The sequence below is a fragment of the Glycine max genome, chromosome 20, assembly GCF_000004515.6.
Source record: "Glycine max cultivar Williams 82 chromosome 20, Glycine_max_v4.0, whole genome shotgun sequence".
Taxonomy (NCBI): domain Eukaryota; kingdom Viridiplantae; phylum Streptophyta; class Magnoliopsida; order Fabales; family Fabaceae; genus Glycine; species Glycine max.
This window is the reverse complement of record NC_038256.2, coordinates 42,030,724-42,056,151: the sequence shown is the minus strand read 5'-3', so window position 1 is coordinate 42,056,151 and position 25,428 is coordinate 42,030,724. Positions and strand designations below refer to the sequence as shown.

General features: G+C 33.9%; 1 protein-coding gene and 1 long non-coding RNA gene across 5 annotated transcripts in view; both read right to left on the bottom strand.

The window, feature by feature from the left end:
- Window positions 1-19,245, bottom strand: part of LOC100777077 (exocyst complex component SEC8) — a 28,787-nt gene extending 9,542 nt beyond the window's left edge. For all 4 annotated transcript variants that reach the window (XR_005890312.1, XR_005890313.1, XM_003555396.4 and 1 more), the window contains exons 1-18: window positions 19,089-19,245; window positions 18,411-18,523; window positions 15,408-15,620; window positions 14,484-14,657; window positions 13,611-13,712; window positions 9,939-10,048; window positions 9,404-9,577; window positions 8,867-9,029; window positions 8,665-8,771; window positions 7,063-7,367; window positions 6,815-6,978; window positions 5,948-6,063; window positions 5,067-5,137; window positions 4,115-4,245; window positions 3,976-4,025; window positions 3,237-3,337; window positions 2,131-2,243; window positions 1,834-1,941 (exon numbers count right to left, since the gene is read on the bottom strand). Coding sequence is in view for 2 of the 4 variants with exons in the window: in XM_003555396.4 (XP_003555444.1) it covers window positions 1,834-1,941; window positions 2,131-2,243; window positions 3,237-3,337; window positions 3,976-4,025; window positions 4,115-4,245; window positions 5,067-5,137; window positions 5,948-6,063; window positions 6,815-6,978; window positions 7,063-7,367; window positions 8,665-8,771; window positions 8,867-9,029; window positions 9,404-9,577; window positions 9,939-10,048; window positions 13,611-13,712; window positions 14,484-14,657; window positions 15,408-15,620; window positions 18,411-18,452 (2,244 nt within the window). In the remaining 2 variants the exon portion in view is untranslated. The remainder of the gene's footprint in view (window positions 1-1,833; window positions 1,942-2,130; window positions 2,244-3,236; window positions 3,338-3,975; window positions 4,026-4,114; window positions 4,246-5,066; window positions 5,138-5,947; window positions 6,064-6,814; window positions 6,979-7,062; window positions 7,368-8,664; window positions 8,772-8,866; window positions 9,030-9,403; window positions 9,578-9,938; window positions 10,049-13,610; window positions 13,713-14,483; window positions 14,658-15,407; window positions 15,621-18,410; window positions 18,524-19,088) is intronic.
- Window positions 19,246-22,386: 3,141 nt separating this feature from the next.
- On the bottom strand, window positions 22,387-25,198 carry LOC106797774 (uncharacterized). The gene is made up of 2 exons (XR_001386943.2): window positions 24,518-25,198; window positions 22,387-22,679 (listed from the first exon to the last, which is right to left on the bottom strand). It is a non-coding gene; the product is annotated as an uncharacterized lncRNA (long non-coding RNA).
- Window positions 25,199-25,428: the final 230 nt, after the last annotated feature.

Genomic DNA, 25,428 nt, shown 5'->3' with positions numbered 1-25,428 from the left:
CAGAGCTTATAAAGATTTGAGCAATCCTCACCGTATGAGCTAGCTTTTGAGGTTAAGTTAGACTCATCTCAAATTTAGGATGGTATCAAAAGCCTATCATAGATATTATATTAGGTCACCCTTAATTGTCCAAAAATCTACCTGGCTCTGCAGTTTTTCCAGGGCAATCTACTTGACTTTGTAGCTTTCCCAGTACAATATAGAAAATAAAATCAGTCCTAATGTCCAATCCTAGGCATGAGACCTCATGAGCTAACTTTTGAGGTTGAGTTAGGCTCAACCCAAAATTCAAGAGGTTTAAATTATATTCTAAAGAAACAAAAAGAGTTAGGGTGTTCAATGAATTTTAGAAAGTTTTGAGGGTGCTACCATACAGTCCCCTCATGTAACAAATCAGTATGGCCTGTTGGTTATCCCTCATGTAACAATCACCAGACCATACTTCTGAAACTTAATCTATATATACTTATATATAAAAACATCCCGCAGCCATCACGTGTCACTTCCACATGCAATTTCAGCCACTGTATTTTTTTTTCTCTTTTATCAACTCACTCTCTTTTTCTCTCTCCTGCCCATGCAGAGCATAGGCATATTGCTAGTTTAAGAAATAACAGGAGCTGCAAGGATCAAACTCCTGACCATTTGATCATAGAATTGTGTTCTTAACTTCTTTATGATGATCAGCCAGTGGTTGTTTCCAGTGTTGTTAAATGGCGGCCATGGCGGTTTTTCGAAAAAACGCCACCGAATAGCGGTGGCGTGGCGGGTTTGGGATGGCGGCGCCATGGCGGCCGCCATAGCCATGGCGGTCGTGGCGGTTATGGCGGGGTGGCGGAAAATGGCGTCCCTCCCGCACCCCACACGCGCACCCAGCCGCGTCCCTCCCGCACCCCACACGCGCACCCAGCCGCGACACCCGCAGCCGCATGCGCACGCAGCCGCGACGACCTCCGGCAGCGACGCACCGGCACAAACGGCAGCGACGAGCTCCGGCAGCGACGCATCTGTCACGAACGGCAGCCTGCAGCGAGGAGTTCTCGCGGAGAAGACGAAGCTGCTGTCGCGAAGAAGAAGAAGGCGTCGCGAAGAAGAAGAAGGCGTAGGTTTTAGTTTTATTTTTGCTGTTTGACACCCCCTGTTTTCTGTCTACAGCTTTTTTTTTCCTTTTGCTATTTGACACCCCTTTTTACTTTTAACAGTCCCATTTTTTTTTTCGTATTTGACACCACAATTTTTTTTTTTTTTTCTGTTCAGTCCTCTTTTAAATGGCTGAGTTTATTTGAACTCTTTAATGAGTTTATTTGGTGTTGGTACTTGATTATTGTATGAACTCATGAAACTTTTTTAGTTTATTTGAATGCAATCCTTTGTTTTTTTCAATTTCAATGAGTTTATATATATGTTTTTTTTTTTTTGGTCCGCCATGACATCCGCCATTTTCCGCTACGCCATCCGCCATATTTTTATGGCGGATTTTTTACTTTCCGCCATGAACCGCCATCCGCCATTAACAACATTGGTTGTTTCAAACAGATGGCTTTGTCTGGCTTGTATTAGGAAACCATATGTCTGCTGAACTTCAAAACTTTGTTTTCTTAGTACCCCTGGTACTTACATATATATACTAATTTATCTTTGCTGATCAAAAAAAAAAAAAGATGGCTTTGTCTGGCCCAATGAGGATTTGGTATATTTCTAATAATGCTGTTGTTTGTGGCTGTATTCTTTGTTTTTGTTTATGTTCCTTGAGAGGATTGCATATCCATCATAGTCAGGCAGTTTCCTTTCATTCTATTCAAAGTTTTTTTATCCAAAAAAGGAAAAAAATACCTCCATGTATGCAGTCCGGCATCTTTCATAAGTCCTCTCCAGAAAAGTTTGCACATACTTCACAAGATCATTAGAGAACTTGGGCATTGCTCGTGCCCAGCCAAGCACCTAGAATAAAATAGATACAAAAGTCAGGGAACACATCCATGTTCTCTAACCATCAAACCATCAAGTATAGTCAATAAAATATTGCCCAAACACAGAAACTATTAGTCCAGGCATCATATCATCTAGTGCTTAATATAGAAGAGTTAAACATCATATCTTAGTAAGATTATTATCCAATTTAAAATTTACCTCCTTTGTCAAGTGATCTATAGCTAATAATCCTTGTAACACAGGTCGACCCTTCTCAATTGACGAAGTGTAAGTAGTAGCCACATGTGCCCTTGGACGAAATGCAGCTGGACCTAGAAGTTTATATGCAGAGATCAAATCTTAAAACAAACTTATGATGGAGAAGTCTAAGGCAAAATACTAATCTCTCAATCAGTCATCAACAATCATTCCACTTTTTAATATGAAAGAATTATGGTAAATTTTATTTTATTTTCGAATAACATGCCTGTATACCAAATAAAGTATGCTATCATATCAAATTGCAACTTCTTTAGCTTTTAAATTTCAGATTGAAAGGTTTTACCAGCTTCAAACAATCACACATACTGCAGCATGTGGCAGCAAGTTAAGTTCTGCAAAATGTCTATATACAAATTAGGGAGAACAATATTAAAGGACCAATCTATGCTTCATTCTATGAAGAAAAATGGGTCCTATTCACCACTCTATGACAAGTTTAACCATTTCTTTTTTTTAAGATTTTTTACAAAATTGATCCACTATATTAATTCTCCTAACAAATTAACAAGTATTAGTAAGTCTGTCCTTGCAGGAACATAAATACTATACACAACTTCAACAATTAAAACTCTAAACACTCAGAGATGCATGCTCCATATTTTGTGTGTGAGAATGGAATAGCCTTAGGACAGGATAATCCAGCAAGGGAACAAGTCTTGGGTAAATGATGACTAGAACATGGTAGGTACAACTTGGAATTACTTAACTTCCATCCACAGTTGAGTAATACCAACTTGTTTAAACTAGAATACAGAAACTTTCATGGAAACCAAATTTGCTTCAGACATTTTTTATTATGTTTTGGGCTGGATAATATTTATCACACAAGTAATTGTCAATAGGACCTTCAATTGAGAATGACCATTTACATCAAACATTTCAGACAAAGCTAACTTTAATACTCTTTTAACACATAATTGACATACTACAACTTGGATGTTTCCAAAAAAAATAATTAAGATGCACAATAGACCAAAATAGGAGCCAAGCATAGTGCTCAAATAAGAAACAGAATGAACAGTCAGGATAGTATAAAGACTTGCTCGATATGGCTTGCTGTACGCCTTTTCGGTAGTCTACAAACATAGTTGGTAAAAAGTGGTCCTTCACAAAGTTCTCCACAAAAGCTAGCAACCCATCATTGCTGCAATTTGACAAAGTCAACCACCACCAATTAACATTAATGAGTTAGATAGCAACAAAATTTGAGCTTGAAAGAAATATCATTGTTGTTCAGAATCAATTAGCAAGAGATCGTACAGTAAGTCTAGACATCAAGTCTATCAATAGTCTATATATATGGATGATATGCAGAACCAATGTAAAACATTCTCTTGTACAGTATTTCTTTATTTCCATATTTTTCTTATTTCCTTTTATAGTCATAGTTGTTTACCCTATAAAAGTGAGATTTAGAGAATGTATTATACAAAATTAATATACGGTTCTTTTCCTTTCAACTTGGTATAAAGGCCTATCCAAGATCCATTGTTGGGCCACCTGCATTTGCCACACGCTCCAGACTTATAGCACTGGGCGTGAAGGGTGTTGGACAACCGCCTTAATTGTGGTCACCCCTAGCCTGCCTTAGTTGTAACCTCTTTGAAGGCTGCCACAATTGCAACCTCCCACATTGACTAGAGATATGGCTTAAATAGAGCTTATAAAGCTTTGGCAGTCCTCACCTCACAGGCCGGTTTTGTGGGGTTGAGTAAGGCCCTAAGCCTAAATTCTAAGAATTTAAAAAATTGAATAGACAGACTGCAAAATTTCTGAGCTCACCCGAGTTGGGAATACTTTGTTGGCAGCATTGAAGCAACTTTATCTGTGAACTGCACAAAGAACCAGGTCAACAACAAACACAATAAGGAACATGATCAAAACTTCATACAAAGGAGTATGGCAATCCAATATGCAACACCTGAAGCACAGGTCGGTATATGGATGCCGCTAAATATATGCCTTCCTCAGGCAAAACTGCTGCAGAACCATAACCCTCTTGAAGCACATTGGGACCCTTCCTACTCCAACCTTGGCGAACAAGATCAACTCCTGAATATTAATGCAATATGCCATAAATGTTGAAATGAGAAGAAATTAGCATCTAAATAAACAAGTAAATGATAAAGAAAAGAATGAGTATGTATCATGTGCTATAAACTATGGTGTTTTAGAGACAATGATTCCTCATTAGATCATAAACTGCAAGTAGAGAATAAAAATAATATCAAGAAATAAAACAAACAAGAAACTTCCATAGGTGGTTTATAAATTAAAGCTATTACAGACATGAGACATGTACCAGGTCAGAAAAGCGTACTATAAAAATGGTGTATCTTCATAAACTTAAGGAAAAACAATATATAATTGTAGACACATAAATAGCCAGAAGGCAAATGCTTCCTAATATTGCCTATAAAAAAAAAGTGTTCCCTAATATCAGCACTAGCTCATTTGGGTTCTATCCAAAATTACTAGCAGTCTTAAACATTAATGATGACATTTGTACAAAATTTATACTCAGACTCAAAAGCAGACTTATCTGGATCTTTCAGAAAAAAAATTATAGTGGAAGCAAGGTGTTATCCCCATCCATGAATCTAAAGATGACTCATCTGGACTATGCAAGTATCATTCCAAAGCTCAATTAGCAGAAATCTTGTGTCAATGAATCTAACTAAATCCTATCAAGGAGAGCCTTCTTTTGTAAAGCCATTGGTACATTTCTGTGTGCAAAATTTGTGCAAATTAAGCAAGTTTCATCAAAATCATATAGCATATCTTAATAATAACTGGAAACCTACAGCAACATGATTCTTTCATCCATTATAATTTGAAAGTCTATTTTACTTCTTTCATAGAATTTATCATACCCTGGTTAGGAACAGATATTGTAGCATCTGTAAAGCGAAATGCAAAGGTAAGACCATCTTCTGATCCATCCCTGTAATCAATAATAAATGTTAACCATTAAGTACATCATACAAATTTGACTCAAGGTGGTGTCAGAAAGATACAGCGAATCTTCCATTTCAACTCAAACTAAATCACTTTCCTGGAAATGAGAATCCCAAGAATAGAATTTCTGGGAAATTTTATAAAATATGTTTGGTTATTAATCAACCTTCCTAGGAATAATATGTTTATTCCCGATAAATTTTTATTCTCATGAGAAAGTTTAGTAACCCGTCTTTGACCATTATATTAAAAGAAAATAAAAGACGAGGATGGAAAGTAACTCTTTTAAAGTTACTCTCGGAGTAACTTGATGCCTCCTCATTAGAGTTGTAAAGCATATGCTCATTAATTAGAAGATTAATAGAGAATCCAAAAAATAGTTTTCTGCAATGACAGTTTATTTGTACTTTCATTCATTATCTTTTTAGTTCTTATGCCATATTGGTAGCTTTTTCTCAATTTCTTGATACTTAGGTGTTGGGAACTTATGTGGCAAAAGGAACCCTGTACAATGAAAAAAAAGGGAGGCATGGTGGAAAAGGGTCCCTCATGATGAGATCAGGGGAGGAGGGTAAATGTTTGCAGCCATATCCCCACAAGCAAAGAGGCTGTTTCCAGGATTTAAAACCTGTGACCTACATGTCACAAGGCTGCAAACATACCATTGCAATAGGGCTCATCCTGTCAAATGATCCTATCCAATAGTTCAAAATAAATAACAATTTCAAAATTCGAATTGAGCAAAGATTGCTGTTAAATGTTATATTAGAGAACAACATAAATTCAATTCACTTGCCTTTTATCTTTAGAAGGGACTTTGCTCGCAAGCCTAGCTGTTTGCACTGCAGCATCAGCAGATGCAGCTTCAGGAGTGGCCCGCAGAATTTCACATATAAGTTGTTGGCATTCACTCTATAAAAACATGGGTGAAGGTATATAAGATGAAAGATTAAGTAAAAAATAAACATATAACTTAGGTCCAGTCAGACTCATTTTTTTTTTGCTCAGCAAAAATAGATATTATATATATTGAAAAGTACCAGTGGTACTAAGGTTACATATGTAGATATATTTGTGCAGTTGGTTGCTGTTATTTCACAGAACCACTTAATACAAGCATATAATTGTTCACAAATGGTGAGATGGAACATGATAACAGTGTCACTTTGCTACCCCTTCAGTAACCAACTTTGTTGGTGAAATGACAGTGTCTGATTTATTTAGCAAGTACAGAGAAAATATAAGTGTACTAAAACTTCTATTAACTATCCAATAACCAATATTTCCTATATATTGCAAAGGGTTTGTATCTTAGACCAAGACACCAACCATGTCTAGCCAAACTAAATTGTTAAAAATATTTTGTTAACTTCTATTATCAAATATCTTGCGACTAAATTGCCCTCACAAAGCTTTTAATTTTTAGTATCTTTTCTTTTTTGGTGAAATGACAGTGTCTGATTTATTTAGCAAGTACAGAGAAAATATAAGTGTACTAAAACTTTTATTAACTATCCAATAATCAATATTTCCTATATATTGCAAAGGGTTTGTATCTTAGACCAAGACACCAACCATGTCTAGCCAAACTAAATTGTTAAAAATATTTTGTTAACTTCTATTATCAAATATCTTGCGACTAAATTGCCCTCACATAGACTACCTGTAACACTGTCAGGGAGAAACCTATGCTGTACCCTCCGGTAACTTGAGATGCTTCAGAATCAGGGCTCCAGTTTACATCTACTGGCAATGATTTTGGCGTGTTTAAGTCAGCATGCTGACTTGCTTTTGCTTCCAAAAGCTCCCCAACAATGACATGATTCTCTAAAGAGTGACACAAGATGACAAAATTACTTTAAAGAATAATGATTAACCCAGAAAGGAGAATGCATAGAATTGTCGTCTCACCAAATATTCGAACAACAGCATCCAAAATTGAATCAAGAAGCTCCTTAGCAGCAACCTGTGCTTTCCCACCAGGAGCCATAAGAGGCGATACAGGACTCACAGCCAACAGAGTTCCAGCAATAGATATTCCATTCTTATGCTTCTGTTTTGGCAACTGATAACTTTCTAGTTGACCTTTTATGAAGTGCAGATTACCTGTTCCAGTCCGGGAACCCTGACCAATGGACCTTGATGAATTCAAAAGCTCTGCATGAGCTTTAATCTTGGATGTAATTATCTCGTGAAGTGTTGGCCGCAATCTTTGGCTGGTATACAATAAAACCAGCAAAACTTATACACCAACATAAGCAAATATGGAAAAAAGGATAATAATAAAATAAGGTGAGACATACACAGTCCACACACACACACACCCAAAGACATAATAATAATAGGGAAGTAATAACAGAAGAAGAAAATTACAATTCAAATATCCTTATTCATTTTAGCAGCATGTTATCACAACAATATTTGGATCACCAATAATTAGTCAATACAAAATCCTTTCCTTGTTCAGGTTGACTCGTTTTAGGAAGCATATATAATCAGAACTTCCACATTCATATTGAGGCACTTAAGACTAGAGCTCCAAATGTGTCAAACAAGAGAGTATGACTATTTTTGGTATCTGAATTGAAGATTGATCAGCCAAGTAGAAGAGAGGATTGATATGTCCAGTAACACCCAGACACATCAAAACCACTGTGCAATGCACTGTAAAGATGCAATGAAAAAATTTGACTATGACATGCTTTGAGTACAGTTCTTTAGCACCAATAAGATGATTTGCATTTTAATTTCAAGTTTGTCCAAAAACAAACCACTAGAAGTCTAGAACACATACACAGAAAGAAAAGAAACCCAAACAAGTAACAATTAGGATTGCACCAAACTTTCTTTCCATACATTTGCAGACTATTGCACAATATCTAACATGTATCTTCCTTCAGTGATAGCATTCTTAGACTATTAAACACTAGCACAAGATATCACCATTATGTTGATCATAATATAATATAGTTTTTCATAAAAAGCAAAGAATAATATCAGAATTTTAGATACACTGCTATTTAAGAGAATATAGAAGACCAACAGCTACAAAATTCACATCATTTCTTTGAATTGGGAGGGTACCAGCATCTATAAAGTATTGTTTGCACAAAACAGTATGTCCTTGTTTAGGATAAAAGGAAAAATGATATTACAATGATAAAAGGCTTAGAAAAAAACAAATAATGGTTAATTGTTTTAAATAGGATAAATGGAAAATAAATTTGCAGAAATGGTGTTGATGATTGAACATATATAAAATATAAACTCAGATGGAGAGCAGAGATGATGATAGCAACAGAAGTGTGCAAGTTAGTTTGAAAAGGAGCTTAATTTAAAAAAGCATTTCCAAAATCTTCAAAACTGCAATTATGAAATGCAGTTAGAAAAATAATACAAATGCAGGGGATGTGCAAAATAAGAAAATATTGATGCTTATGCTAGAAAAACCTGTGAATAAAATTACAATAAGAGTGGCTTTCAATAAAATAAAATATTATGAAGATAACAAACCATATAATAGCTCCAGCAGCTGCAACTTTGCCAAGCATGCAAAGGCACTCAACCATGGTCTGGAGATACTTCACATGAAGCGGAGCATCACTTTTTCTAATTGTTTCCTATGCACAAGAATCTCAGAACATCAGTTCAAAAGAGTAGAAGTCACCATAATTCAAGAAGCATTGTGAATCTAATACAATTAAGTGGCTCATACAAGAAATTCATCAGGTGTCGAATTTGAGAGCCATGTTGGCATTTGACGAAGAGCATTGTTAGAATCCTTTGGTATATCATTACCATTGATTCTCGCTGTTGCCATATTCCCATCTAAGGTAGCTTCCTCATTTGAATCTGCCTCATCATGGCCATCAAAAGAACTGAAATACACATTTGATGGTATTTAATATATGTATACAAGTATATTCAGCAACCAGAATCGCAAAACGCACACTAACACAAACATACATTATGGGAAAAAATTGGGAGATTATCTCTAAATTAATATTAAATGCTATATTTAATATAAGTAAACAAGGCTCAACTTAAAGTACACATTGGGAAAACAGACAGTTACATCAACCTCAGAAAGTAGTGAGACAGAGGAAAAAAAGTAATCACATACCAAAACACACTCAAAGATTAAAAAAAAAAGGTATGAAGCTTCAATAGGAAATCAGTAACACGATTTATGTAGTACAAAACAAGTAGAAAAATGGTAAAAATACTGATAAATTCAATTAACCAGTATTACCCTCCATCCATAGATGCTGGCCTATATGATCCATCAATCTGGAGACTATTCTGATTGTCACCTTTGAGCGATCTTGTTCTCCGAGACAGAGGTTGTGAATTATGTGCAGCAAGTGCAACAGCAGTGGTAGTTGGTAATTCGTCATCATTCTCTAACAAAGTTGAGCCAGCAGCACTGTACAAATAACAGTTCAAATACATTTAACTTCAGAAAATAAATTAATCGCAGAACTTAAAACTCAAGAATACATATATTTTAAACTACTTGGTCAGATTAAAAATTTGTTGAACTTGTACGCTCCTGGAACATTCTCCATGACATCCAAATGTTTCCACACAAAAACATATGCAAACAAAATATAAGAGGAAGTAACTAAAGAGAAAATAGAGCTTCAGAGCTTGCAAGAAACCACATGACAAAAAATATGCAGCAAATATGAGCTACAGCTTACAGCATAAAAACCATTTCAGAAGAGTATAATCCAGTATCTCACAGCATGATGATTAAGGTTAGACCTCAAGGGAAAAACAAATACCTATATTCACCCTTATTGTATAAATGGGCATGCAAATCCTCCAAAATCTTATAAAAGAGGACTCCACGTAACTTCGTCAACTCAGAACGGACATCTTGAAGCGCCCCAACCTGGGCCACATATAAAAAATAATTATGACATACAAAAAGCTGATGGAAATGTTCATAAAGACAACTAAATAAGTGGAAAAATATGAAGTATGAACAATGAGAGAAAACAAAGAAAAAGTAATCAAACAACAAAACTCTAGACAAGAGATGTAGAATAGTCACATTCAGTGCAAGTTCAATGCAAACTAAACAAACGAATTCTTTAAGCCTTCCCTTTGCCCTTTGGCAGATTCTTTGAGGATAGGCCTGAATAGAATATTTCCTTGTATGGACAGAACTAAATACTATAATTAGGAGATTAGGCCAGCTGTATGGTTTTGTATTTATTGTGCAGGAATCATTAACACTTAATTTTAGGAATTATTGGAGTATGTAAATACATAACTGTGAAAATAGTTTTGTTTCATGATTGTACGGGTTGTTAGCTCTTGCTAACAGCACCCATCTAGTATTAATCAGCAGTATAAAAATTGTAAGGGCTGTTAGTTTTTCACTAACAGCACCCAGGTAGTTACATTTTGTTAGAAGTTAGTTAGGATTAGTTAGAGTTAGTTATGGTTAGTTTCTCAGTTCAGAAGTCTTTAAATACCTCAGTTGCAACTAACTAAAATTAACTTTTCAGATCAATAATATCAGTTATATCCTTTTTCGATTTCTCTCTCTCAATTTATCGAAAATGGTATCTAGAGCCATTTTTTCGTAAGCATAGTTCTTCTGCGAGGTTCTCTACTATGCGTTCATGGCTTCCACTCCTTCCAATTCTGTTTCTCAATCTTTTCCCAACTCAATTGCAGAGAAACTTGATGATTCCAATTATCTGCATTGGCGTCAACACGTTGAGCTAGTGATCAAATCGCACAAGCTGCAGCGATTTGTTGTTAATCTTGTCGTTCCACCGCGTTACCTCACCGAGGACGATCACATCGCTGATCGAGTCAACCCTGAGTATGAAACCTGGGAGGTTCAAGACCAAATGCTTCTTGTTTGGCTACAATCTACACTTTCGAAGTCCGTGCTGTCAAGAGTTCTTGGTTCCAATTATTCGTATCAAGTTTGGGACGAAATCCATGAATACTTTAGCCTTCACATCAAATCTCGTGTGCGGCAACTTCGTTCTACCATGCACGCGGTCAGTCTTGATGGAAAATCGATTAAGGAATACTTGTGCAAAATCAAAGCTACGTTGATGAATTAGCTGGTGTGGGCGTTCCTGTTCATCACGAGGAGTATGTTGATGCGCTCCTCGAAGAGTTACCATCTGATTACGTGCCAATCATCTCTATTATCGAGGGTAAGAAACGTACTCCATCCATTCTCGAAATTGAAGTTCTTCTTTATGGTCATGAAACTCACCTTACATGCTACATTTGAGATGCTCAGACGATCAATTCTGCGTCGCTAAACTACACTCAAGGTTACTTGCATCCAAACACCTACAAAAATGGTGATTATCGAGACTCGTATGGCCGCAGCAGTGGTCGTGGTACCTTTTCTGATCGAGGTACTGGACGCGGTGGTGGTGGCTCCGGCAGAGGCCGCAGTGGTGGCCGGTTTGCTAACTTCCAATGCTAAATTTGTGTTAAATATGGGCACACTGCTAATGTTTGTCATTTCAGGATTGATGTTAGCTTTCAACCACAAGAGTCTCTAACTTTTTTTGATCCTACTACGATGCAGCCTATTCCTTATTCTACTGGTCCACCTAGAACCTCCAACACTTGGGTTAATCCCAATTCTAAGTCAACAGATTCGGGTCACAGTCAACCTAGTACCATGCTCACGAACTCGACCTCTCATGGAACTGGTCCAACTGGCTCTACTTGAATACCAGACTCTGGAGCCAATTTTCATGTTACTGGTGATTCTCAAAATATTAAGCAGTTCACTCATTTTGATGGCCCAAATCAGATCTTCATGGGCAATGGTGAAGGTTTAAGTATCTATAAAACTGGTTCCTCAACCTTTATTTCTCCTAATGACACTGGTATAACCTTTAAACTTTGCAAATTGTTACATGTTCCTTCTATTTTGAAAATTTTGTTAAGTGTGAGTCAGTTTGTCAAAGATAACTCTATGTTTTTTGAATTTCATCCTCATGTTTGTCTTGTCAAATCTCAAGAGACAGAAAAGGTCCTCCTTCAAGGAGTTGTGGGTGTTAATGGCCTTTATTCATTTCACAATCTTCAACTTCAAGGCAATCCTTCCCTGTTGATGTCTACTTTTGTCCCTATTACAAATGCTGGCCTCCCTTATTCAACTGCTAATGTCAATAATAGCTCTAACAGGCTCAAAATCTATTGTTTCTTCTTCCAATGTTGCTAATCTTTGGCATGCTAGGTTAAGGCATCCAAATGATCATGTTATGAAAATTGTTCTTAATCATTGTAACATTTCCCATTTGAATAAAAGCTTCACAGAATTTTGTTCCTCTTGTTGTATGGGTAAAGCTCATAGATTACCTTCTCACAATTCTACTCCTGTATATTCACCTTTAGAACTTATTTTCACTGACTTGTGGGGACCTTCACATGTTCCCTCATATTGGTTATACATATTATGTTTCCTTCATTGATGCTTTCTCTAGGTACACATGGATTTTTCCTATAAAGTCCAAGGGTGAAACCATCTCTGTTTTCCAAAATTTCAAGTCAATGGTTGAGTTACAGCTTAATACTAAGATCAAGAGTATTCAGTCAAACTGCGGAGGTGAATACAGACCCTTCTCTAATCTCCTAGCTTCCTTTGGTATCTCTCATAGACTAATCTGTCCTCACACTCATCATCAAAATGGTGTGGTTGAGAGAAACCACAGACACATAGTTGATTTGGGTTTAACTTTGCTGCATCATGCTTCTTTACCACTACAGTTTTGGGATTATGCCTTTACAACAACTATTTACCTAATTAACAGGCTACCTACTACTACTTTTAAATTTGTTGTTCCTTTTGTCACCTTGTTCAATAAAGAGCCTGATTATCACTTTCTTAAAACCTTTGGGTGTGCCTGTTTTCCTTTACTAGACCCTTTGTATTTTATAGAGTAACTGCACTCCTAATCAAACTATCAGAGAACATTCTCTTGACACCCTTCCATATGTTAGTTAGAGAAAAGGATTATTATCATCATCTCTCTAGTGCTTTGCTCACAGTCATGTTCATTTTAAGGGAATATTCATTTCTAATATGCAGAGAACCATCACAGCTTTGTTGTATACTTGTAACTTTTAAGGCCTCTTATTTAATAAATTTGCTGTTTTCACTAATAACTACAAAATATTCCACCTTTTCTTCATCATTTCTTGTACAAATATTTGAAAACAAGATGACATTTTTGTAATGAACAATAAATTAAAAAAAAAATCTCAAACCAAATAGGCCTTAAGCCTGTCTGGCTCATTGTTTGTTTTTGGCTTTAAGATAAGTATATTCCCTTTACTTTGAGGGGAAAAAAAAAACTTCTTTTACGAAAACACATAAATACAAGAAACAAAAATTAGAACTATAGAAGCCCTCTAAGCAAAGCATGCTGAAAATAGGATAATGATAGTAAGTTAAATCTTACAGTTTGGAGACCTCGCTCAAGCATCAGTATTGATTGCACATGCAATTGAACCGCAGCATAAAATTGTTTCTCAGCAATGAGTTTCTCGATGCGAGCCGGAACCTGCATCTTAGACCTTCAGAATCAAAACCCTCTATGAAACTGATTATTTTAGAGAGTAATTGAAAAGAAAGCATGTGCTAAATTTTTTTCAAACAAAAAACTTAGACAGAAATCTCAGTGTGCATCCAAAATGTATACAAGCACACAGATAATTTGCTCTCGTCAGATATTTTTCAAAAGATATTATGGGTGCTCTTCAGTGCTTGAGCATTTAGGTCAAGTAGTTATTTGATACAGTATTAGAACACCGTTGACCAAATGTCTATAGTCGTTTGTCATCACCAGTCTAATAATTAGAATTTAAATGCATAATAGTACAAAGTTTTAGTAACATAAGTTTTAGCCTCTACTTTATCTCCAATTCTCCATTCCAAGCCCAATGGGCTTTCACATAAGTTGTTATGTTCAAAGCAAGCAATTCATGTTCTCTGACTTAAGGAACTAAGTTTTAAGGTCAAGTAGTTCTTTGACAATTGAAAATCACTGCAGGTTTCAGATTATAAAAAACAGTTTATATAATTACTTATTCTTTAGCAGTTAAAGGAACATTTTATATAAATACCAAAACTGCAAATGCAATCATGCAAATGCACTTATCTGTATACTTCATACCACAAACTGCGTAAGTAGCTCAAAGGAACTCCAACTCAGGGCATAGAAAATCAGAGCAAGCAAGCATAAGTTTAAACCTTGGAAATGAGATTGCCTTATTCACATTAACTGACCAAAATCACACATGTGGATCAGAAATGTCTAAAATTAAGGGTGGACCTTAGCAATGTCTTCAATTTGATCCAATAAGGATATTATATGCCGCAGTGTGACTGACCGATACCATAGTTGATGCAATTGCTTATTGCGGGCACTAAGGCGCCTCTTGGCCTCTCCCAAATCTACTTTTAAGACAGATATACTTTCAGTGGATTCACTGAAGAGCTTCAAGATCTGGAGATAAACAAAATATTAATTAAACAGAAATTAATGATGTGCTAGTAGTCATAATTCAGCTACAGTTAAAGAAGATGAAAGGTGGAAGAAGCCGAAGAAATCCAGTTATCATTGAAACTGTTTCAAGTCGTCATACAGAAAATTTAGGAACCACTAACAGTTTCAATTAGTTATTAAAATGTAAAATAATATGTCTTTCATTCTATTTACATCTAATAATTCCTTCTCGACTTTAATTTCTTAAAATACAAGAAATCCAAGTTAAGATTGTTTCTCATATTTCAACCTTGCATTCCAGATCCTATAAAAGAAAGTGTCTTAAGATTGTAATTTTATAGAGAAACAATAAAAAAAAAAAAAAAAAAACTAGATTAAATGGTCATAAACAAGACAGGAAAGAGAAAATGTAATGGTATATAATACATTTAAAAAACAACAGTAAACATGAGCAGTGGAATTAAAAACAACAAATGTATGACCCGCAAATGCTTGAAATGAAGCCAAGTACAAAAAATGTTATTATTATAATTAAGAAAATAATTTGCTATTTTCCTTGTCTTATAACTAAAAAAATTATCAGAAAGAAAGATGCTGACAATTTTTTAAATTTTTAAAATTGTTAGCCAATGATATAAACTTGACATTTGGAGGAAAACTATCAACTGTCACTGGATACATGAATACACATAATCAAACACCCAGAATTTTCAATGGAAAATGATCACAGAAAATGAAGTTTAGAGAAACCTGGGAATAGTTTTGGATAGCTCTGTTGAAGCCACTATGGTAGGAATGTACTACTTCATCCACAACCTCCTCAATAATATCACTTTGCTCCTTCAAAAATTGGGCGGCAGCATCACGATCTTTTGATGTCAAAATGTGAACAACATGAGGTAGTGAATCAAAACGAGCAGCAACCCAACTCTCATCTATTCTAGAGAGGTCTTCTCTCAAATACTGCATTCAAAAAAAATGGAGCATGGAGACTCAGATTACCATGAATGAGGATACAGTGTATGCATGACTTAGTGCAGAAGAAATATCATAAGTCCATAATGACAACAGCTTCAAAGCAAATAATTTAGACTTCTAATTTATAGGTTTACAGTCAAGACATCTCAAGTATGAATAACAATAAATCATTCAAAGAATTCTTAAAACACGACACACTGTTAATATATGCACCAATACATGGTTAGAACATTTTAAATAGAAAGATCGCACATTCAAATTGTAATCATAAATTGATGTTATCCTGATGTATCCATTATCCAGTATATATTTAGGGTAAATGCTTGATTAGTATCATTGTTTCGGACTAAAATATGTGGGTGAATACAAGTAAAATGAAAAATAAAGATAATAATTCCATAACAAAAAATTCTTGAAACCCAGCATTGAGGATCCAGGACTGCAATGTGTCTTACATTGATTGAAACCCAGCATCACACTATTCTTTTGCAACATATACCAGCTATGCATTACATGATGTCTCTTATAATTTAGGGCCTAAGTCAACCCCACAAAACTGACTTGCGACTTGTAAGGTAAGGGTTGCCCAAGCTTTATAAGCCCTACTTAGGCCTTATTCCTGGTCAATGTGGGATCTCAACCTCCTAAGAGCCAAGCTCCCAACAGCTACATACTACGACACTTCATTCATCCTTACTGATCAAACCCTTCATAAGTAGACTTTTTCGAGAGACTGGAAACAAAATCTGATACGCCGCAATTAAGGTGGGCTAGGGGTGATCGCAATTAAGACAACTTTCCAACAATGTCCAAGGGAGTATTTGTGTTGATTGCAAAAATTATCATCTTCTAAAGTATTAGAACTTCACATGTAATGAAGTACATCATCAAGAAAATGTTCTATTACAACAAATCATAAAATGTGAAACAGCAAGAGTTGAAGGATTTTATGACACCATATGATTCACAAGACTCAAAGCCAACTAGCTAAAGAAAAATAGGATGCAGGTACTACAAGCTCAGTTATTAAAGGTTATCCAATCTCTCAAGAAAAAGTACATAGGTTTGAAATACCTCAGAAAGGTTGTTTGAAGCATGGAATGGGAAAAGGTGCATGTGCCTGATGGTTTTACTGCTCCATTGTTTTGGAGCTGTTTAAAGTTGGGATGTTAAAAGCATTGTTGTAGTGTTTTGTCAAAAGCCAGGATGAAATAGATTGAAAATACAACCTTATCATAGAAAATAAGGCAATTTTGTTCAACCTAAGCAAGTGAATTTTTCCCACTCAACTATTCTGGTCATCTATGAGCACCACACATCAGAAAAGATCTTAAAATTGAACCACTTGCAGAAAATCCCTCAGATTACCATGAATGAGTATACAGTGTATGCATGACTTAGTGCAGAAGAAATACCATAAGTCCAAAACAGCAAAAGCTTTAGAGCAAATGATTTAGACTTTTAACTTATAAGTTTACAGTCAAGACATCTTCAGTATGAATAACAATAAATCATTCAAAGAATGCTTAAAACACGACACACAGTTAGTATATGTACAGATACATATAGTTAGACCATTTTAAAAAGAATGATCACACATTCAAATTGTAATTGTAAATTGATGTTATCCTGATGCCATTGCCCAGTATATATCTAGGGTAAAATGCTTGATTTGTATCATTATTTCAGACTAAAATATGTGGGTGAATACAAGTAAAACGGAAAATAAAGATAATAATTCCATAAAAAAAGTACTTGAAACTAGTCTCTTTGAGGATCCAGGGCTACAATGTGTTACACCAATTTAAACCCAGCATCACACTATTCTTTTGCATCATATACCAGCTACGCATTTCTCTTATAATTTAGGCTTAGTGTCTAAGTCAACCCCACAAAACCGACTTGCGACTTGTAAGGTGAGGATTGTCTAAGCTTTATAAGCCATGGTTAGGACTTATCTCTAGTCAATGTGGGATCTCAACCTCCTAAGAGCCAATGTCCCAACAGCTACACACTACGACACTTCACATCCTTACTGGTCAAACCCTTCATAAGTAGCCTTTTTCGAGAGACTGGTAACAAAATCTGATAGGCTTCAATTAAGGTGGGCTAGGAGTGATCGCAATTAAGGCAACTTTCCAACAATGCCCAAGGGAGTATTTGTGTTGATTGCAAACATTATCATCTTCTAAAGTATTAGAACTTCACATGTAATGAAGTACATCATCAAGAAAATGTTCTATTACAACAAGTCATAAAATGTGAAACAGCAAGAGTTGAAGGATTTTATGACACCATATGATTCACAAGACTCAAAGCCAACTAGCTAAAGAAAAATAGGATGCAGGTACAACAAGGCCACATATTAAAGGTTATCCAATCTCTCCAGAAAAAGTACATAGGTTTGAAATACCTCAGAAAGGTTGTTTGAAGCATGGAATGGGATATTAAAAGGTGCATGGGCCTGATGGTTTTACTGCTCCATTGGTTTGGAGCTGTTTAAAGTTGGGATATTAAAAGCATTGTTGTAGTGTTTTGTCAAAATCCAGGATGAAATAGATTGAAAATACAACCTTATCATAGAAAATAAAGCAATTTTGTTCAACCTAAGCAAGTGAGTTTTTACCACACAACTATTCTGGTCATCTATGAGCACCACACAGCAGTAAGCCCAAAAGATCTTAAAATTGAACCACTTGCAGAAGATACCTCAGCCAAGACGGCTGCTTATCTCATCATGAATACAAATCTCAAAAGGAACAAAGTAAAGCTTACAGCTTTTTCTGAAGGCAAAGGTAACTCATCAAAAATTCCCATATTGAGTCTTCAATGTCTCCACACACCATGAAAATATAGGATTCACTTGCGCCAGCAACCCGCAACTATAACTGCAATGATTGAATATACAAGTTAAAAAAGAATAAAAAAACTCAAATTCTTTTGACATAAAAGTCAAGTACTATCTACTAATAAAAAAAACACAATTGCACTCAAATAATAAGAATTCTCTTGACTTTAACTGGAAATGAATAATGGGAATTCTTAAGCAAAATTACACAACATTAAAAAACAAGAGTTCAACATGTGCGCGGTGAAACTGCACCGAGCACACACTGAATCTCAATTTCGAGCTTATTCTCGTTGTCCATTACTGCATAGATATTAACTGAAACACCAAAAACACGATTCAACTACTACGAACAGAAGCAGATCCCTGATTTCCTGTCACGCGCACACTACAGTTGAGCTCTTTAGCAATTCACTTACACGAAACAGACATGCGGTGCAACAACACAGAAGCATTCGAAATTCGGAGTGAAAAACTATGGGGGAAAAAAGCGCTAGTAACAATTAGGAATACGCATTCAAAATGATAAGATCTCGAGAAAATTGAGCTCGAAATTGAGATTATTCAGTTTGTGCGCAGTGAATCGAAGGTTTCGCGAATCGAACCTGGAGCTGGAGGTGTGGGAGGAACAAATCGAAGGCGATGAATTTCAGAAGGCGACTAATCCAGAGCGTTCAAGACGATGCACGGCACAGAAGGTGGAGACAGCGCGTGAGGAACAGTCGAACAGAAACACAGGCTTCAGGAATGAAGGTAACATTTTCGTTTTTATATTTTTTTTATTACAGTAAATGTTTTTTTTTCTTTTTGTTATTTATTTTTTACAACTTTTTTTGAGTTTTTGTTATTTTTTAATTTAATTAATTATGTACATATGAATGGAAAAAAAATATTCAAAAACTTTATGTGGAGTTTTAAGTTTTATCTTTGTAGTCTGAAAACTAGCTAATAAACTAGTTTAAAGTTTATAAGCTAATTTACAATTTATTCAGAAAAAAATGCTAATTTACAATTTACAAATTAATTTATTAAATTGTAAATATTTTATAAAATTGATTTTTAAAATAATCAATAAAATGAAATGACATGAAAATATATTTTTTATAAAAAAATAATTTGTTTAATTGGCAGAAATACATTTTAGATAATTATAGTTTTGATATTTCGTTAATTAATAAATTTTAAATATATATTTTTTAATAAAAAAAATCAAATTTATCAAAGTGATTCAAAAGAATAATGTAAAAACAGTTAAGAAAAAAGACGATAAAAATGACGTATATTAATAATAAAGATAAAAGGCAAGAAAATAAATTATAAATCAACTGAAATAACTAATAGCTTGTAAATTATAAATTAATAAAACGTATTTATTTATCAAATAATTTAATTTGATCAAATAAACACATATAAGATAGATACAAACCAATTTTTTTTAAAAAAAACTGTTTGAAATGTCAAACATGTCCTAAAGGCTAAAGAAAGAAAAAGAAAAACCAACACTTTGACATTTGACAAAATATCAATGAGAGCTTATTTTTGGCTGAACTAGAGAGATAATCATAAGAAAAAATGAATGTGAATATATTTTTTATTGTGATGAATTTAAAAAAAATGCTTAAATTATATATATATATATATATATTATAATACATTATTTGTTGTTATCAAATGCATGATCAATTGACATGAAACTCATAGTAAATATTCCACCGGACACAAGCAAGAAATGATCTCCCAAGGGTTCTAATCCCATAATGTTGAATTTTATTTGGTATTTGAGGTAAATCTGGATAAATTTGTTATCCAATTACAATGTTATGCACTTGAATTTTGTGTTAAATTGTTAATCATTAAATTTGTTTTATGTATATTTAAATGTCATCCGATTACAATGTTATGCACTTTAATTTTGTGTTAAATTTTTAATCATTAAAATTGTTTTATGTATATTTAATTTATACTACTAAATGATAATTAGAAAAAATTACTCTATCTTTGTACACATTAGTCAATAAGATATAGTACGTTTTCTTTTTAGATTACATTTTTTTATGAGTTAAATAAGATTATTATAAATAATAAAATTATTTTTTCACATTTAATATAATTGCATATTCTTGGACCTAAAATTTGTTATTAAACTAAAATAACTCTTTCACATTAATTAATAAAATTATTTTTTCACATTTAACATAATTACATATTCTCAACCTAAAATTTGTTATTAAACTAAAATAACTCTTTCACATTAATTAATAATGTAGTCAAAGACTCGAGATACAATATCTGTTATTTAAATGAAATCTTTTTCCCTTGTTAATTTTTCCAATCCTGTAGGGTACATGGATGTTTTTTCGATAGAAGCTGGCTGCATGCATGTTAAGTGTTAACCATTATTGTCCATAGGTTAAAATATGGTATTTTGTTATTTTAATTTATTATTTAGATTTATTTTAATCCTTTAATTTTTTAATTCAATTTGATTTTTTAATTTTTTTTAAATCGATTTAATTTAATTATTTAGTTTAAATGATAATAAATCATTCTATGACCGTTCAAAATTACCACTAAGTGTTTTTAAATTGTTCAAAATGTATATTTAAAAAAATGAATTGATTTTAAAAATTAGAAAAAACTAAATGACCAAAATGAATCAATTTTAAAAATTAAAGAACCAAATTAAACTAAAAAAAATTAAAAAAACTAAATTAAAGAACTAAGATACTAATTTAACCGTCGTCCATATTACAAAAGGTGTGGGAACTAGCTTGTTGGTTCGGTGAATATACCAATTCAATAATATTTTTAGATACCAAAGAACCTATATTTTAACACTTGGGTATGCTTGGTTTAGAAAGGAAAAAAGAAGTGAATTCTTTTTAAAATTATTTCACAGAAGAAAAAGTGAAATAAAAAAAGACAAGTTTTATTTTTTCTTATTTGATCAAGTATTAAGTAAAAATAATAATAAAGAAATAAAAATATGTTTATAAAATATCATAAATATTTTTAATATAAAAATAGAGTTAAATATATTTTTTTATAATTTAACATTTTTTCATTTTTATGGCTAGAAAAATACCTATAAATATATCAAAATGTAGTGAGTACTATTCTAACTTACTTTCCAAAAAAGGCTATTCAACACACTAACCACACAAAATGAAGAAAAATAAAACTAAGTATGCAAAAAGGAATACCTACCTGCAGATCACCATACCACCATATGTGCATTAATAGATGATGAAATCATTATAATTATATTTTTTAATATAATATATATATATATATATATATATATATATAAATATATAAACAGATACACGTAAAGAAAATTAATCACACCAAAATGAATCTATGTTGGAGATGATAAATTGGTAGAGGTGAAAGCCATAGGTCATTTTAAATTATTATTGTGCACTGGCTTTTACTTGGATTTGAAAGACACTTTTGTTGTACCGTCATTTAGACAGAATTTGATTTCAGTTTCTTATTTGGACAAATTAGGTTATTTGTGTTCATTTGGAAATAATATATTCAGATTGTCTTTTAAGTCAGATATTGTTGGAACTAGGTCACTCTTGGTTAATGATAATCTATATTTACTTGATACTGTAGCTTTCTATGATGAATCCTACGTGGTGTTACTAAGCGTAAAATTGATAATACAAACTCAGGATCATTATGACATAAGCGCTTAGGTCACATTTCTAAGAACAGAATTGAATGACTTGTGTCAAACGGAATCTTGGATTCCATTGATTTCACAAGCTTAGATGTTTGTGTTGAATGCATCAAAGGTAAACAAACCAAAAGCAAGAAATTAGGTGCATTTAGGGCTACAGACGTCTTGGAATTGATACATACGGACATTTGTGGGCCATTTCATACACCTTCATGGAATGGTCAACAATATTTTATATCATTCATGGACGATTACTCCAGATATGCATACTTGTTTCTTATACATGAAAAGTCACAATCTTTGGATGTATTCAAAATATTTAAAGTTGAAGTTGAAAATCAACTCAACAAAAGAAGCAAGAGTGTCAGATCTGACCGTGGTGGTGAATACTATGACAGATATGACGGTTCAAGTGAATAACGTCCAGGGCCTTTTGTCAGGTACCTAAAGGAATGTGAAATCGTCTCATGGTACACCATGTCACGGTCACCTAGCATGAATGGTGTGGCTGAAAGATAAAATAGAACTCTTAAGGATATGGTAAGAAACATAATTTGTCATTCTAACTTACTTACGAGAGTCACTCTAGTGAGAGGCACTAAAGACGCTTACATTCTAAATAGAGTGACAACCAAGGCAACTACCAAAACACCTTATGAGCTTTAGGTTGGGTGAAAGCCTAATCTAAAACATGACATGCAACAGTCATCATCCAATAAGAACGTGACACGTGACAGTTAACATTGCTTTGTAACAGTCAACGTCCAATTCTGGATTGGGGGACCAAGATTGCGTGATTGGATAAAATAGGAGGACAAAATTCGTCAATAATTTTAAAGGGGGACCAAAATCGAAATTGAAGATAAATTGAGGGACCAAAAATGTAATTTTACCAAAAAAATTAACATGTGAAATATGACTATCTTTCTCTCTCTTTCACTCCCATTCAGTCACTCTCACACAAACATTATCTATGATATATATAAAGTGTTGCAACATCTTGACACCACTTGGGAAATAAGATGATCAAAATTAAGACTAATTAAAATGAGCAGTTGAATAAGAAGAGTTTGATATGCATGGCAGCTCCATCTTAGCATATTGGCAGAGGAGGCCACTCCACTCCTTTAGACAGACAACTAAAAAAGTGGATAACATGAGCTTCAATATGTCCATTTAGGGAACATTTCCGACAGCTTTATTTATGAATAAATCCACAAGAATCACAAAAAGAAAATTCTCAAGATGAATCACCAAATTGAAGGAGTTGAACACCGACACAAAGAAGCAATTCTATTTCTCTTTGATGTGGAAAATATTGCTTATTAATTCAGCATTGTGACCACTAACACAAAGAAGCAATTCTATTTCTCTTTGCCACATTGCTTTCTTTTCCCAAGTCAAATATTTAAATGTCCATAATTTCTCCAATACAATGGCAACATGTCAATGAAATATCAAAATTTAAACTATAACAGAATATTTGAAGCATTTCCTAAGCAAAAAAAGTTAAGCTTCTTAAGCACAGATTGAGTTCATAATAATGTGTTAGTGTTTCAAAGAAACCATACTCGGATTAGAAATAGCATACGAGATGGCCTAAGTACAGAAAAAGTAAATAAGCTCAGAAACATGAAGAACAATAGCAACAGCAGTGCTAATTGCTCCTTTGCTTTGCTACATGTTTCTAACCCAAACAGAAAACTGCAGCCATAACAAAAAATCCCTTCTTCCCTCACCCACATATGAATAAGAAAGGAACTGAACATAACAAAACTAAACTAATAATGTTTGTCTAGAACTAATCTATCAATAGTCAAGTCAAGCGACAGCATATATTGGATCAACCAAACTGCACTTTTTAGTTATAACTAATCAAATGTGTATAATCCCAAGAATTACTTCTGAATGAATTTAATTTTTTCAATAATTTAAGAAAAAATATTTAAGAACTATAGCATTTCACAATTTATTGGTAACCCACTATAATTTTCTATTAACCAATAATTTTGGACTATTACGGTTTAAAGTGAATAGTTTGAAGACTAGATGTCTGTAGTACTCTTTCTATCACTGTATTAACACGGAAATGAAATGATTTCGATAAAATTATTAGATTTTTTCAATATAGAATACTGATGTCGATAAAATGGCTTGAATCCTATTTACTTACGGCAATAAATTGAAAAACGGGTTAATTTAACCCTCCCTACGATGATTCTGTGCTGCATATATACGTACGAATGCAAGAAGCTACTTTCTGTTCAATAACAAAAAAAATTGTAACCTTTGTGTGATAAATCTAATTAAACTATAGAAAGAGAAAGATTAGAGAGGGAAAAATACCTCATTGGTGATCAGAGGTGGTGGAGGATACCGCATCGTTCTCTTGAGCTGCAATGGGAAGAATTTGGTTTTGGAACGGTTGAATAATGGCGGGAAGCCTAGGGTTTGGGATGTCAACAGGGAATTCCCCGAGGAGAACAGGGAATTCCATGCCATTGATTTTCAAGTGAAGGTTTGTATGCATGTTTGCTGCCATAGTTTTGAAGCTTGGAATTCGAATTTCGGAGGGAGACAGAGACAGAGTGAGAGTGGTTTTCTTTCGACGCATTTTCGAGTAGTTCGTTAATGTTTCGACGGATTTCTAACTTGTAAAATAAATAATATTAAAACTATTATATACTACCTAAGATGGATGGAGTCATCGAGCGTGAAGATATGGTTCACCCGTGAGGCTTTTAGTTTCCATCGAGTGTTTTTGGACTTCTTCTGTTTATGTTGGGAATTTAGGGTCCCTGGTTTTGGATTTCTGTTTACGTTGCGGTACGAAGAAGATGCAGACGATTCAAACAGAGAGACAAAAGTGCTTTTGACTGGATTATTAGATTAATAATGTTTAATTAATTTATTATATTATATTTAAATTAACTCATTTAGGAAGGGTGCAGTTTTGTTATTGCTGTATTTTTGTTCTCAGGGCTACTTTTGTTGTAGTTCTAGTGATAGGTTTGTCATTTGTGCACCTTGGCGTTATTAAAATATGTTTTATACTAACTTGCATATTCTTTTATTTTTAATGAATCCATGACAAACGTTTCATTGTTTTCAAATACCTCAGGTAAAAGAGATTCTTATTGAGGAGTCCAATGTGCAGCTTGTCAATATTCCAGTCACTGTTTGTGCTGATATTCATGGTCAATTCCATGATCTATATGAAACTTTTCTAGACTGGGGGTCATGTGCCTGACACTTTT